Below are 15,911 nucleotides of genomic sequence, written 5' to 3'. Positions count from 1 at the left end.
CTTTGAGAAGTGCTATTGTTGTTAATAATATTACTGTACTAGTGTCTTAGAAAGACAATGTCTTAGAATAGAAGGTCTGAGGATAGAAAGGGGGCTAGAATGTTAACACTAGAAACAAATTGCAAAGGCCTGCAGAAAAGCAGAGAGGCAGGTGTTGGAAAGAGGCCTTAGTCTTTTCCCTTACAGATGAATAAGTCAGAGCCTATTGGAAACTGGAGATGTGAAGGAGGAAGTCATTAAAAATGACCATAATGGCTGCTCAGGTGTTAGTGTTCCATATCAGGAAGGAAGGTATCGTCTCCTATGTAATATTAAGTATTTCTGTGGCCCATCAAATAGGTCATGCCCAACCCGACAAATACTTTTTACAATTGGTTTGTAAATAAGCTTCAAAATCCTACATTTTCTTCCAAGATATGGTTTTTGTTTTTGTTTTGTTTTTAAAGGAGAAAGAGGCATTTTCAACACTGCTTTTCATTAACTGAATCATATAACCAAAGATTTACAGCTCTCATTTTAGGCAGTTGCTAAATGTCTGCTATGTCTCCATCATGGTGTTTAAGAAATTCCTGTTCATTGTAGTGATTCCTGATGGGGATGATTTTGTGCTTGGGATATTTGGCAATACTTAGAGACATTTTAGGTTTTTATTCTGGAGAAAGGCTATTCACGTGTGGGACAGAGAATAGGGTGAGGTTGAAATGCTCAACACTGTTCCAGAAAACTTATATCATCAATAGTGCTAAAAATCTTGACTGCAATGAAAAACTGAAGCAATATTCGTATTGTTCAGGAGCAGGGAGAGGTTTGCCTAAACTATTAGAAAAAGCAGCTACATTTTCAGGATTTGCTTTGTTAGGATAGATCTAGCCAGGTGGTGTTGAATAGGCATCAGTGCATTATTTAATCTTAGTTCCTTGCTCTTGCAGTGACTAATTATGAGCAATTTGAATTGCTATGTGAGGATGATGTAAATGTAGAATGAATACACTTCTAATGAGAGACCATGTTAGACTATATTATTTCTGCCAGAAGAAGTTGCCCTGGTGTGGGAAAACAGGAAATGTCATGGGTTGCTGAGACAGGCCTTCAGGTTTGAGCCCCAGCACTGGTTTTTACTGACTCCACAGCCACTGTAAATTTACTCTGAGCTACAGCTACCCCATTATGAAATGCATCTGCAGTTTCTTCCCATGGTCACTGAAGGGATCACAGGAGATAACAATGGAATCCTATTTTCAGTAAATATGTACTTTATCCCTCCTGTATATACGGCCATTTTTTTTCCAGTGTTGGGAATAGATCCATAAACAAAATAAACAAAACTCTCTACTCACAAAGTTGGAGAATAGTGGGAGAGAAAGTAAATAAGTACAATACAAAATGTTGAGAGATGATAAGGGATATTTAAAAAGTACAAAATAAAACAAGAAAGGGGGATAGTGAAGGGCTAGTATACTTGCATGATTAGATTTCTTTGGAAGTTACATTTGAGTTAAGACCTGAAGCAGAGAGAATAAGGTGTGAGGACAGGTACTTCCTGGGAAAAGAGCTATCCAGGCAGAAAGTAACAGCATTTGCAAATATCCTGAGGCCAGATCCCATTTCCAGAGCTCAAAGAACAACAAGAGATCCAAGGAACAAAGTGGGAGAAAGGAGAGGCAAGGGGGGGAGGGGACTGGATAGGTAAGGATGGGACAGAGGGTGTGGGACCTCAAAGAGCATCGGAGTGAACTCCTGAGCCTGATAAGCGGTAGCTAGTTATTGTTATTGTTGGTTGGAAAAATGTCCCAATGTGTAAGATAGCTTAAATAAGAGCATCCATACCCCTGTTTAAAATTCTGTGCCCTTCCAGGAATGATTTTAAAAGCATCCTTCATTTAAACAAAATGGCAAGGCATCTAAGTGCAAAGGACACAATTCTAGAATTCTCTTGGCCAATCTGCTCTGTGGGTTCTTTTCTTACAGCAGCCACCCACTCTGCCTAGGAACCCCACTCCTGAGAGAGCACAGAAAGTCAGTGTGGTTTTTTTCCCCTCTTCATTTCTACAATAGGAATAGCTTTTCCAAATCACCCAGGCACTTACAGCCTGAATTTCTCGTGCTGTGCTGTAGATACAGTATGATTTTGCTATCACTAATTCCTAGACAATATTTGTATTCTATCTGAAAATGGAAAAAAAAATCTATTTAAACATGGTCCTATAACCTAATCCTGAGTTAGTACATATTAATAATGTCTAAGGTTCTGAACACAAATGTTCGAGAAGATTTTTGTAGTAGAAATTTCAATGTCATGCCACGCTATTCTCTGCTCTTGAACATGGAGAGGAAAGGTCATATCCAATGTTATTATTTTAGTAAATGCTCTTTTCCAATAAAATCATAAACAATAGTATTTAATGAAGCTCTCAGGTTTACTCTGCTCTCATTTAAAATTAAAATTAAAGAGGGAGGAGACCCTTTTCATCTAGGAGCAGTTCCTACAGTCCTACTAATTAAAGCAAATTATTTTCATAAGTGAAATTTCAAATCATATAGAGAATTTCACTTACTGAAGTGATTTTAAAACCCAAATGGTTCCTTCTGCTTTTAAAATATATTTTCCCCTATTAAAACCTAGTTTAGTTCTCCTCCAAATATAATAAAAAAGAGGCCATGGTATAATTGGAGTAGCCTATTTTATTCTGGGTTTTGCAGCCAAAGGCCCTCAATAAAATTCCCCAGAGATGGAAACATAAAACCACAAACTACTTAGAGGATTCTTCATTTAACTGTTGAATTCAACAAGATTCTTAGCTGGTCTTCCAACTCCTTATATTTCGTGGGTTAAGAGTGGGCCCATTGGCCCCTCTTTGCTCCAACCACCCCCCATTCCTGTCTAAAGACTAACAGCTTAGGAGGAGGCATGATTTGCTTGACCACAGGTGGGGGGGATGTCACAAGGTCCCATGTGATGTGGACAAGTGTCCCTGCACAAAAAAGCACAAGGAAGACTTTCTCATCTCCTGTGAACATTGCTTTTAGCCCACATTCCAGGGGACAACTTAGTCCATGTTCCCAGGGGAGCATCTCTTCCAAGCATATCTGTACAGGCAAGATTTACTTTCCAAGAGGAAATGAAACCCCCTTGTGATATCCTATTTGGTTCTTCACATTTTTGAAAAGAGTCAGTTAGCCAAGTCACATGGAAATTCTGTGTGCAGGGTGAAACGCCCCCTTATTCCTTGAGGAATAATAAGTCTCTGTGGAGACCTAAACTACTCCCAGCTCTGCCCTTCCGTCTCCATTAGTATTTCTTTACATTCTTGGGAAATGTGAAAAAAGAAATGTAAAGTTTTGAAAGACACCAACAATTTTTCTTCTTTTGGGCTGCTGTGTCAGAATGCCTCGAAACAGCATGTGTAACTCACTACACAGCACCAACTCCAGCCATGCCCTGGTAATCAAGGCGGTAAAAACGGAGCTACCAATTCTGCCTCACAGGACTTTTGTGAGCTTGAGAAAGTATCATACATTTGCATTTGGAAACAGTTTCCTCTTCCTGTACATCTCTTTCCAGTAGATGCTTGGGGGGTTTGTTTGTTTGTTTTTGTTTTGTTTTGTTTTGTTTCTAACAAAGTCCTAGTTAGAAAGATCTAAAAATGGGGGGGGGGCAGATTTTGTGTTTTTTATAGAAACCATGTAATTTCATTTATCTCTTAAACTTTGCCTATCCTGTTTTCAGGGGTTTGTTGTGATCAGGACCTTAACTTTTTCCTGATTTATCAGAGATAAAATTACTATTGGTGCTTGCCGCTGGGGTGCTACTCTACACATACCCCCAGCTCTCCTCATCTTTATTGTGAGTAGATTCGCTTTAAAAACACAGAGAAGCTTCTGAGCATGTCTGGAGCTGACCAATAGCAATGTCTCCACAGTCCTACGGAGGTTATGTTTCATCCCTGGCCCTTGCATCCGGAACGGGTCTTTTCAAATGTGGAATAGCAGTGGCTCCAGTCTCCAGCTGGGAATATTACGGTATGGAAACATTTCATAAATGTTGCCATGAAAACATTTAACACATAATTACTCTATATTTGAGGTTGCTAGGAAAACAAATTATGTGGTAAAGTTCACCCCCAGCATCACTGGGGAAAACATCATCTATAAAGGAGGTTGTTCATGTAACCCATTATTATTTTGCTGTAACCACCTTTAGTGGTTAAGATCTCTTCTAGATCTTAAGAGAAGGATTCTTCAGAAATCCAGTATATCTTATTTTGTCCCAGAAACTTTGAGCCCCTGTTGAAAGAAATCTTTAACACCAGAGCTAACTCTGTTTTTGAAGGCACATAAACTCCAGCAATGATGGCTTTTAAGCATATCTTTTGCAAAGTCAGGCTGGGGGCCAAGGAATTCACCTTCACACTACAGTTGTGGAGCACAGCTCCTTTATTTCACAAGTCAGAGAAAAAAATACACATGTGTGGAGTGTGTGTGTGTGTATATATGTGTGTGTGTGTAGTTGGGAAGTATGCATTCCTGTGTGTGCCTGTTTTCATGATTAACCTCAATACAGAATGATTATTTGAAAATAACTCTAATAATTGTGCAAAAATTTTTTAAAAAAATAGCTTTTTATAGACTCTCTTTCCCATGCTGGGGTAAAAATGAGACATTCATGCCTTACAAGGAATCTTTCTTTATTCAGAAAGGTAGGTGTGTGTTTGTGTGTTTGAATATGTGTGTATGATGTTGAGCCGAGTAAACCTGGGAGACACATTTCCATCCCAGATGCAACAAGACACCGGTGAAGGGACTAGAGGTGGAGGGTTTTGCAGTTTATTTTAAAATATAATGAGACTGTTCCCATCTCAACATTCCCCCAAGGAAAGTATGTGAAGAAGCTTAAGAGCAGCCTGTGAAAGGAAATGCTTAGATACTCATGTTTCTATAATTTTCTGCATTGTTTCTCCAGCCCCACTGAGGTGAGTTACCTAAAGGACACCTTCACTGAGGCCAACCATGATATCAAGTAAAACAAGAGCGTGCCTCCACATGGGAGGACAGGGGCACAATTACTAATGGAGGAGTTATATAAGGTAGTGAAATGACATGTATAAAGTGGAAATAACATATTCTGATGTATCTTCATAGCATCTATCTACACAGAGAGATTCATGGGCCTCCCAACAAAGGATGATAATCTTGAGCACTATAAAGTAAGCATTTCCCATTGCATCTAGGTCACTAATTTATTTCAAATGTGTTAAGTAATTTTAAAACAGTGATTCAGAGTTTTGCAGATTCAGTTCTGGATCCCCAGGCAAAAATTATGATCTTTTGTTAACTGGAAAGCATCACTAGAATGAAATTGTAGTCTTTGGGGATTCTATTCTGTCACCATCCTCCTTTCCCTAACCTCCTTTTCCTCATCTCCCCTCCCCACCCCCAATGCCTACACAGCTTGAGCGGGCATCATTTATGCCTAAGGTCTCACTCATATGTAACATATGACACATAAACTTTCAGTTTTTCAAACTAAGAATCAGATGGAAGTAATGCAAATGATGATGAAAATGTGTTGCTCTGACTCTTAAATATTTATCAACCAAAGCAATACATAATTTCAGTATTGGTGCGAAGTCCATTGCACAATGATTTAGCTAGTTTTCTATTAGAACTTGCAGCAACTAAAATGTTAATTTTTCTTCTTTTCCAGAATTCAACTGTGATGGCAAGAGCAGAATATTTCAGAAATGTAGACTATCTTCTCATCCACGGAACAGCAGATGGTGAGGTTTAAGCAAGACTCTTACACATAAAAATACTGAGCCAGCATCACTTTGTTTAAGAAACATTAAGCATCTTCCTATGCCTGTGCTCAGGGTCAGTACCTAAGAGTCAGGGACATTTCCATATCTGAGCGTGATCACTCGCTGCTGACAATGTCAGATGCATGACTAGATAATTGTTGGTGTTCATTTCCAGGCAGAACATTGTCACTCTAGGCTTTCTGGTGTTTAGCAGCACTTTAACTCTCTCTCCCTCTCTCTCTTTGTTGCAGATAATGTGCACTTTCAGAACTCAGCACAGATTGCTAAAGCTTTGGTTAATGCACAAGTGGATTTCCAGGCCATGGTACATGATTCTGTTTTACCCTTGTTCATGCCCTTTGTCCATCAAGCTAAAAGAAAGGTCTTGCACACACACACACACACACACACACACACACACACACACACACACACGTTATTTATTTGGTAAAACCTGAAAACACAGCTGGTGAGTAGAGAAAGCAGCATATTAGTAAATGAATCCTGGACTTTTTCTGAATCTTCTTAAGGGCCGGAGGTAAGCCAAAATCACCTATGTCATATAAAATGACCGGAATCATATAAAATAAGGTAATTTACAAGATTAAACAGCTCAAATATCTAATGGTTCCGCAGCCCTGTGTGCATAAGTGTAGATACATCCAAGTTCCTACAGAACCTAGGAGTCACAGAGCAGCTAAAAGGTTCTGTTTATTCAGGAAGAAGCATTTGCAAAATGTTACCAGAATCTCAGTGAATTTCCACAGTTCCATTCAGTTAGAGAATCAGTTCATCTGTGTGTGCTCAGTGCCTGGCACATGCATTCCAGGTGCAAGAAGAATGCAGAATGGGATCAGAGGATCAATAAGGCCCAGAGTGAGAACAGTCCTTGGTAGACGCGGTTTCCCGGCTTCAGTAAATGTTTTTTTCTCCCTCAATTGCTTGTGTTGGACAGGACTTCAGGAAGGGAGTTCCTTAGCTTTTGGAAGTTTATGTTTTTAAAATATAATTTACAAGAAGTGAGATGAGGTCTTTATGGCCTTTGTTTATTGTGACTTTCTAAAAGAACTCAGTAAATTTATAGCATTACATCATAACCTTTGTTATGCAATGAAGTCAATAATCCTACTTGAATCTCTCCAACAATAAAGTATAAAGTTATGTTTCATCCCCTCTTTTTTCTTTTACAACGATGTTTTAAAGTACTATAAAAGGTATTTATGGTTATATGTGGTATATTACATGATGGATTTTTCTGAAACAGAGAATTAGATTTATAGGCCAAAAGCTTCATTGAACTTTTGAGCTACCATGATCCTAGGGAAAATTAAATATAGTGTTTTTACATTTCACATGAAAAACCAAAGTGCCAAGAACCCAAGTAATAGACCCAATGCACCAGTTCTGGGACCCAAGACTCTCGATTCTAATCCCCAGGATACTGGTCATTAAAACAGCTCATCCTTTAGGATGTTAAACCTACAATTAAAGAATATAAACCAGCACTGGATGTTGATAAGAACTCTACTTTTTCCTGCTCCAAATGTTTCCATGCAAACGATTGTATTTATTCAAGGGTTCTTAAAATAATCTTCCATAAGTATTAGGAAACTTACTGTGATTTTAGAGCACAAGAAAGCCAAAGCTAGACATGTTTTGTAGCTCCAGGAATGAAACGTGGTTCTTTCCTTTTGTTGCAGTGGTATTCTGACCAGAACCATGGCATCTCATCTCGTGGCTCCACAAACCACTTATATATCCACATGACCCACTTCCTCAAACAATGCTTTTCTTTATCCGACTGAATCAATGCGGGTATTAGCCTATACTGCAATCTGACAGCTTCACGTGGACGACTTGGACCGTGAATATTGTAAAGGCCGCTGATAACTATGGAGGGCTCAGAAGTTCAAGCTCAATATTGTTTACATTTTCTTATACTCTGGGAAAGAAGAGAAAAAGGGAGCCACGCATCTCACTTTGGACACAATGTTTTATCTCTTCTTCACTTTGGGGGAAATAAAGTCAGAAGCTCAAGTTACGTCATGTCGTTTGTGTGCACTAATTTTGGGCTGTGCGCTCTACTGTGGAAAATGCTTCTACAGGAAAACTACATGACTAGTATGGTGGTCATAGATGAGGATAAACTAGATGCCATTTGGGGGTTTTGTGATGAGAACCCCAAATACTGAGCACAGAGTACAGAAAGGCACAGTTCAGAACATGAAGTGTATCAAGTCTGAGATGTCTGCACTTTCTGCTGTCCCTCCAAGAAATGTTTATTAACTTTAATTCCAAAGATTCTCCCCAACATTGCCAAATGTGTTAGGTAAGGATAAAGACTTTTGGTTCAAGCCTCCTTTTAAGAAATACATTAAATCTGGAAGTGATATTACTTTGAATCTCTGTAGAATTAGTAATAAACTCTACCTTAGATTACTAAGTTAAACCAACAAAACTAAAATGAACAACAATCTCTAAACAAGAAATTTTTTATATCTGTAAGAGCTCTCTGAAATAGTACACTCTAAAGTTCATTTCAAAGACCAGAACGCTATAATGACTATCACCAATTAGAACATTTGGGTAGCTTACCATCTCTGTGATTGCCTGGGAATTTAAAAAGAGCCACACCATGATACCAGCAGACACATGGGAACGAATTTGGAAGCATCCACTAAGCCACTGTCTGGAGGGCACTTCATTTATGTTTCCCAGCTCTGGATTGCGAATACCCTGGGTATTCCACCTCTACCCCAAATTTAAGTCTTCCTTTCTGGTTACAGGTTCCATGTCCTCAAAGACTCTTCTCATTTTTACAGTTGGAAAAACCAATCCAAGCGAGGAATGGGGTACTTGAAGGTTCACAGGTCACAGTATTTTCTAGATTTTTCAGACACTTCTCATCCCCAAACCCTTTCTACTACCCAGTCTTGAAACCTTCTCATTCTCACCACACAGTCTTATTTGCCACAGAGACAGGACTGCAGAGTAGATACTTGAGCTGGAAGGCACTTTACACATCCAGAAGACTCTCTCACCACACAGAGTGGTTGATGTGTTGGGCCACAGAGAATGCCCCTGACTTTCAGTTCTCCACAGCACAGTCTCCGAAGCAAGCCCAGAAGGGTCTTCATTGTTTCCCAGCTTGGGAGAAGAGAAAAACCAGTAGGCATTTCCTAGCAGTACTCTGCCTAAGAGTTACAAACAAGATGACTAACGGAAATCTTACATCACCTTTGTGTGGGATTTGAAAAACCAGTTTCTATATGAATGTACAGAAAGTAACTTTGAGCCTCAGACCTTTGCTTCTGTGCTCACAGAAGTGACTTCCACAAGACAAATCCAATCAGGTCATTTCCCTACTTAGAAATATCCAGGAATTCTCCCTGTCTACAAAAGAATCTTTAACCTCAACTGCACAGCACATGGACACATGGAGCCTATGACAGTCTTTCCCGTGCAGATTTTTCCTAACCTTACTCTGGTCATCAGTCTCCATAAGACCTGAATTTCTCCTAAGATACCACATTCCTTCACATCTCACCAGCTGTGAAAAATCTAGTGTCGCCACTAACCACTTGTGGCTATCTTCATTTAAATGATTAAAAGAGAGATGACATTAAAATATAGCACTTTAACCATACTGCCACGTGGAGTAGTAAGTACCATGAGAGATACTGTAGACACAAGCTACTTACATCAGCACAGGAAGCAGTAATGAACAACCATAACCTAGAGCCATGTCCATGGCCTGAATCCTACAATGTATTATAACAGAGAAAGCTCACCAGCAGTTTATTGAATTTACGCCTCTATACTTTTGGGAGATGGAGGTTTTCTGCATCACTTTTAATAAAGCTTAGCCTGACCCCTTAGGTAGAAACATCTAGATCTTCCCTGGGGCTTTTACTGTATATATGTTCATTCATTGACTGGTTCATTCAATAGACATTTGTTGAATCTGGCTGTGTACCAGACATTGCAATACACTGAGGAGCGAAAGGCAGGAACTTGACTAGAAATTCTTTAATATTTACATTTTATTCTGCCTCACTAAATTATCCTCTGGACTTGGAAGAGTGGAAGGACTGTAAAGGACAATGGGAGCTATTTTAAGTAGAAAATGCCAAATTAAATGGATAGTTCTAGAACATTGTACCTCTTTTCTTTCAAAAAAAGGAACATACTAATACTTCTATTTTTTTCCACATTTCACTCTGGGATGTATTTGGAGAGGGATGTCTCAGTGTTACAAAGTGCACATTACAAAGTACCCACCTAACACGACCAAGAGTTTCATCAGTTTATTCATTAACAGATGCAAATCACTTTTTGATGTACTATGGTAACTAAAAGAAAAACAAAACACTCATACACAATAAGAGGAAATCATAGAGGTATTTAAAAAGATAATCTCATTTCCCCCACTGTGGTACTGGCCCTCCAACCACTTATAAAGATTTCAAAGTTTTAAATGATAATCTAATATTTCTTGAGAGAGTGAGGAAACAGAAGCAGGTGCATGAGAAATTTGGTTAAACTTAACACAAATGCAGGAACTTCTACTGACGTTTTAATAAAAAAAAATCTACCTCGGTGTACAAAGTGTATTATTTATTTCCTTCAAGGAGCATTTACTGACTCCCTGTGTTGGCATGGTGTGTGTACTTCAGGGGTTACAAAGATGAATGTATGTGACAATTTCTCCATTTGTAGGCTGTTTCAGGAAAGGCGACTTAACGAATCTGATTTTCCCAACATTTAAGCATTTTTTCAGAAGCTGACAGATCTTTATGCAAATGTTGTTGCCAAGCTGTTTGTAATGGTGAAATTATACTTTGACAGTAACTCTTTAAAATATATTAAACCCAGCTAAGGTTTTTTTGGAAATGTTGCCAATTAAGTGACTTTAATGAGCTTCTTGATGGTAATGTAATTAAAATTCAGATGTTCTAATTGTTTAAAAAAATTAGTTCTGGGAAAGTAAAATAAGCAAATGTAAAATGAATTAGGACTAATTTAAATGGTGATTATGTGGTCTTCTTAGAAGATTGTACCAAAACAATGCTTTCAATTATACTGTTTGTAAGGAAGAAAGAAGGTACCTAACAGAGATTTCAAATTGAATCAATAAGGCAGATATTCTGAGTTTACCCAATAAAACAGATTGAAAGATGCAGTAAACCCTTCACAGCCTGAGAAAGCCCCACTGCAATACTTCCTTGGCTTAATGGACAGGTACCTTGGCAATTTCATGTGGAATAATTTTTAATTCAGGGAGAAATTAGTGCCTGGACCTCACCAAGCTATTCAGGGAGAAAATGATCTGGCTTTCAGGAAAAGCCTCTAATGACCACCTGCTCAGATCATTGGCACGCAATCCCAGCATGCTGCTCACAAACACTTCTTTTGACACACAGGTAATGTCTTTGGCAAGCTAGAGAGGTATGATTCCATTTCATTGGATTCTAATTAATACTCCATTACTGACTACTTAAAGAACTGCTTTGACACCCTACGTTTTAATAAATATTTGTTGGTACAGCATGGCATTCTTTGCTCTGTGGGTTCTGGACAGCCTGTGTTCTGTGAATGAGAGAGAGAGACACAGTCAAGCAGAAGTCACAGCACAATGGCCCGACAGCCCAGCTTCCTTCTTTGGTAATTACTGTTCATTGATCTGCAAAGACATAGATGTCTGTGCCAGTCATTAATTACTGGGAAACAAGAATGTTTTTCACTATAATAGAAAGTAAACTTTGGAAATATATGCCTTAATGAAACACATAATAGGACATAAAACTGATTAGTATATATAAAAAAAATCACTCACACATGATTTAAGTTGCTATTGAACAATGCTTTCAAATAGCTTTTGAACGTGTTATAAACGTTTTATATCACGCTGACAGTAAGCTACTTTTCCAATGTTAAGAAGTGATTATTAAAATACATTGTATGAACTCTTAAAGAACTAATAAAAAAATCTAAAAGAAATAGTGGCTAAATACAGATTTCAATATATACAGCTTTTTGTACCTATAGGAAACATTATTGCTATCTTGTTTCCTTTAGAAGATTAAAGCAATGTGCTTTCCATTATAGAAAATTCCTTTTATTTCAAATTAAATATAGCACATCTCACATGCCATTCTTTTAATACATCCAGTTCATAAAGGTTCACTTTATAAGAAGTCCACTATAGATAATAAGGTCATAGGAGCCAAAGTTAGAATGCCTGGTTTAAATCCCAGTTACTAGCTATATAAAATGCATTAACTTTAATACATTCTTACTGTTTGCTTTTCCTTGAAAGTGAAGCAGACATAATCATACTTCCCATTCCATTGGAAGCTTAAAATAGATACTATTTGTAGAACTAATGATGTCTAGCTCATAGGAAAATTTGTGGTTGTTATTTAACACATTAAAAAAAAACACTTTTTTGTTGTTTTAAAAAATGTAACTCTTGGGAAATTGATAGCTTGAGTCTATAGTCAATAATTTCTTTCTCATCTCAACAAGTTTAATATGGGTTAGAATCCTTACTTATTTATATGGAATTCTCCACATACTTCTAGAACAATGGCCCTTTAGGAATGACTAACATTAGGGCTGTAAGTTTCCAGGAAGCTCATCTGCCTTGGTACTTACCCTGAATACGTGATTTACTCTTTTATCTCAGCCACTATCTGTCTCTAAAGCCTAATGTTTGATGCCACCTTTAAGGTCTGATGTGTGATAATCACCTTGGAGGAACACAAACTGCCAGAGCAATATACAGGTGAAGGCCCATGCATCCACTTCTTGCGTGGTCCACAACACACTAGAGAGATGCACTTTGATGACCTTTGTGAGTTTTGTTCATCAACCTTATTTGGGTTTTAGAACCTAGGACATCTTTTATCTGCTTGGCCCTTGGTTCTGTCCTTATCTAGGTCTCAGCTTAGATGTCACCACTATTGAAAGAATGTCTCTGGCCACCAAGTTTAATGTTGCCTTTACCACAGTCAGAACCGTTCACCCACATTCCCTACTTTTGCTTTCTCGACAAAGTACTTAGAGATAACAGAAGTTATCTTACTTATGTGTGTGTCCTTTTCAAATTTTGTCCTTTCAAATACCAGAGACTTCATCTATTACTTATCTCTCTACCTTACATACCAATACTGTACCTGAAATAAAGTAGGGAAAGCTCAATGAATATTTGCTGAATCAATCCCCACATTCTGTGCCTAAGAAGACCCATGAAATTAGAATGTTTATGTAAAACTTTCCAAGGAGACATAGTTTAGCCTTCCTGGAACTTAGCGTGTAACAGAACTTTGCTGCATCCCCCCACCACAAACACACACACAAAGAAGAGTACGGAGGAAAATCCCTGAGAAGCATGTGGCCCATAGGAGAACAGGGTTAAGGAGGATGGGAATCTTAATCAGAGATAGAAAAGACATCAGCCTTTTAAACAAAAATAATTTGGATTAGGAAATGGAAGCAGCCTACTGCATTGTCCCAACTTAGACACTTGCTGCCTCTTGATGAGTCACTGAAGGGGCGCCACACACTGAGGACACTTGGCAACAAATGTTCAGTAAGACGTCAGATGAGTATCTGACATGCTATTGAGGAACCCAACAGCTTTTACTTAAAAATATTTCTTCCCTCAAGGTTTTCTTTGGGGTATAGAAATCTTTACCTTTTAAAAATACTAATTTTAAAAACGCATTTCCCACTGGGGCAGATGAGGGCAGCTTGTGCTCCTTCAAATCGTCAGGATCCAAACAACTGTGTTCTAGTTCTTCTGTTGTAGATAGAGCTTCTCTCTTCCTAAGGCTCAGTTAGTCCTTCCCTCTCTATGCCATAGGGGTAGATCTATGGCTTTCAACTCAATATGAAACATTAATGAGTCTCTTTCATGTTCTATTTTTACGGCTGGAGTGGAAAGGCTTCATTGGATAGCAATCATAGATCCCCTAGGAAATAGTTCATCTGATTTAGGCAGCATTGGGAGAAAAATATTTTCAGTGGTCCTATAGTAGACGAGTCTGTTACACATACTTTACTTTTTAGTCACAAACACACATATAGTCTACACTCTAAAGAAATAAAACACACTATTACTTAAAGTAGAAACAGATACCCGTGGGCCATTTTAAAATGCACTCTCCTGGTTGTTTCTTTTTGAAGCTAGAAAGGGCTGGAAGAATCAGGCACATATTTTTGTGCAGCAGCTCTGTGAGATCATCCATCACCATCACTATCACCACCATCGCCATCCACCACCTTCCTTAGTGAAACTCATTCAAATGCCAGTTGAAAATCTAGTAACGAAACTATTGGGCAGCTTGGCATAGAGTTCCCTGTTAAAGTCTCCTTTGAGGCCAAGTAGGCAATCAGAAAGAGTAAAGATACCCAGTGACCAAGGATGGTCAGTTACAACAAGGTCTCCACAAACTGATGCCGAGAGGTTGATGAGCTGGTAGGAACATCTAACAGCATGAGAACTGCAGTCTCACACAGTTGCTGCACAAAAATATGTGCCTGATTCTTCCAGCCCTTCCTAGCTTCAAAAAGAAACAACCAGGAGAGTGGATTTTTAAATGTCCCACAGGTATCTGTTTCTACTTTAAGTAATAGTGTGTTTTATTTCTTTCGAGTGTAGACTATATGTGTGCTTGTGATTAAAAAGTAAAGTATGTGTAACAGACTCGTCTACTATGGGACCATGAACTCTCTACTACTCCCATGTTGTCAAGTGATAATGTCAATGCCTCTTTTTAGATACTCTAGAAAAAGAATAGTGAAGTGCAAAGCCTTTTCAGATTACATATTATTGTCATTAGCCAGATGCTCAGTACAGGGAGGAGTTTGAGAAGAAGTCGGGCAGGAGCAATCCAGATGCAGTGATGACGTGTGAAGTTCTCCACAAAAATATAAAATTAAAAGAATCTAGAGTCTCCATGAGTACAGCCTTAGTAGTAAGGTCTTTATTAGCAATTGTTAAAACTTAGGTACCATCAATGGAGTGTCATTAAGTAGTTGCTCAAGAAAGATGGATAGGTTGATCTTACAATGAAGCTTTACACTTCTCTGTAATGGAGTGGTTATTGCAAGGTCTGGAATTTGTTTCAGTTTCATGGTCTGGCTCTCTAATCTTCCTGCCATCTCTCCTTTACTCCACAGTGTCCTTCCCGATGTCTTCTAACAAATATCGCCCCTGGGCTGCACAGTCCTATGCCTGCTCGACTGCTGACACCTGTACCGTCGCCATGGAAACAGAGGTGGGGGAGGGCGGGGGCATGCTTTCATGATATCACTTAGGAATGATCCCCAAATTGGCATGGGGTACATCATGGCAACCTCACTCAGCCTGTCAGAGAACAGGCTCCAGTCAGAAAGAAGACTGAGTGTGTGAAGTTGAAGTCTCGTTTCTTCAAATTACGTTTTCAGAAAGACAAAAATAAAACTTCACAAGAGTCCCTGGAAAAATGTCTTTCAGGTCTGAATCCCTTTTTAGTTAATAGCTATCAATTTTTTATTTTAACAAAAGTCATGCATAACTACAAGTTGCCAAGGCACCTTCAACATTTATTATTTGCTTTTGGAAGTTACAGTATCAAGAGCCATAAAATATTATTTACCTAATCGTCTTAAGTGAAAGGTCAAGTCCTAGGAAAAACAGTAGGAAATTCTTCCATTAGATCCAGGATATAGTTTTACTTATTTATTCGTGTTTTATTTTTAAAAAATAATTATGAATTTATCAAATTTTACAATGCATATTAAATATTGTAAATAGAAAAATGTTCACATCAGACTTGTGTCATATTTCCCAGAAAATATGTAAAGTCATAGAAACTATGACTATATGGCTAACAAGTGTAACTTTTAAAAATATATAATTTATTCATTAAAATGTCATCCATTTTTGGAAAAGATCTGAACACTTATTATATACATGTTTATGTGTTTGTGTAACTTCTATAGATATATTCTTGTATTTATATCTATGTATGTATATATGCACACACATAAAGAACTCTTAGAACTCAAGAACAAAAAGATGAACACAATTTGAAAATTGGCAAATGTCTTCAATGAACTTTTATT

At 38.1% G+C, this 15,911-nt stretch overlaps 1 protein-coding gene across 8 annotated transcripts in view; it reads left to right on the top strand.

Moving 5' to 3' along the window:
• The window catches only part of LOC114690471 (fibroblast activation protein alpha), an 86,142-nt gene extending 78,303 nt beyond the window's left edge, over positions 1-7,839 (top strand). For 5 of the 8 annotated variants that reach the window (XM_037204832.1, XM_037204831.1, XM_037204829.1 and 2 more), the window contains 5 exons: positions 3,921-4,020; positions 5,140-5,204; positions 5,705-5,777; positions 6,050-6,123; positions 7,499-7,839. In XM_037204832.1, the coding sequence (XP_037060727.1) occupies positions 3,921-4,020; positions 5,140-5,204; positions 5,705-5,777; positions 6,050-6,123; positions 7,499-7,603 (417 nt within the window). In that variant the 3' untranslated portion in view covers positions 7,604-7,839. Of the gene's footprint in view, positions 1-3,920; positions 4,021-4,960; positions 4,971-5,139; positions 5,205-5,704; positions 5,778-6,049; positions 6,124-7,498 lie in introns of those variants that run through there. The other 3 variants (XM_037204830.1, XM_037204834.1, XM_037204833.1) reach the window with 3 other exon arrangements.
• Positions 7,840-15,911: the final 8,072 nt, after the last annotated feature.

This window comes from Peromyscus leucopus, chromosome 4 (assembly GCF_004664715.2).
Source record: "Peromyscus leucopus breed LL Stock chromosome 4, UCI_PerLeu_2.1, whole genome shotgun sequence".
Taxonomy (NCBI): Eukaryota; Metazoa; Chordata; class Mammalia; order Rodentia; family Cricetidae; genus Peromyscus; species Peromyscus leucopus.
This window is presented reverse-complemented; position numbering and strand designations above follow the sequence as displayed.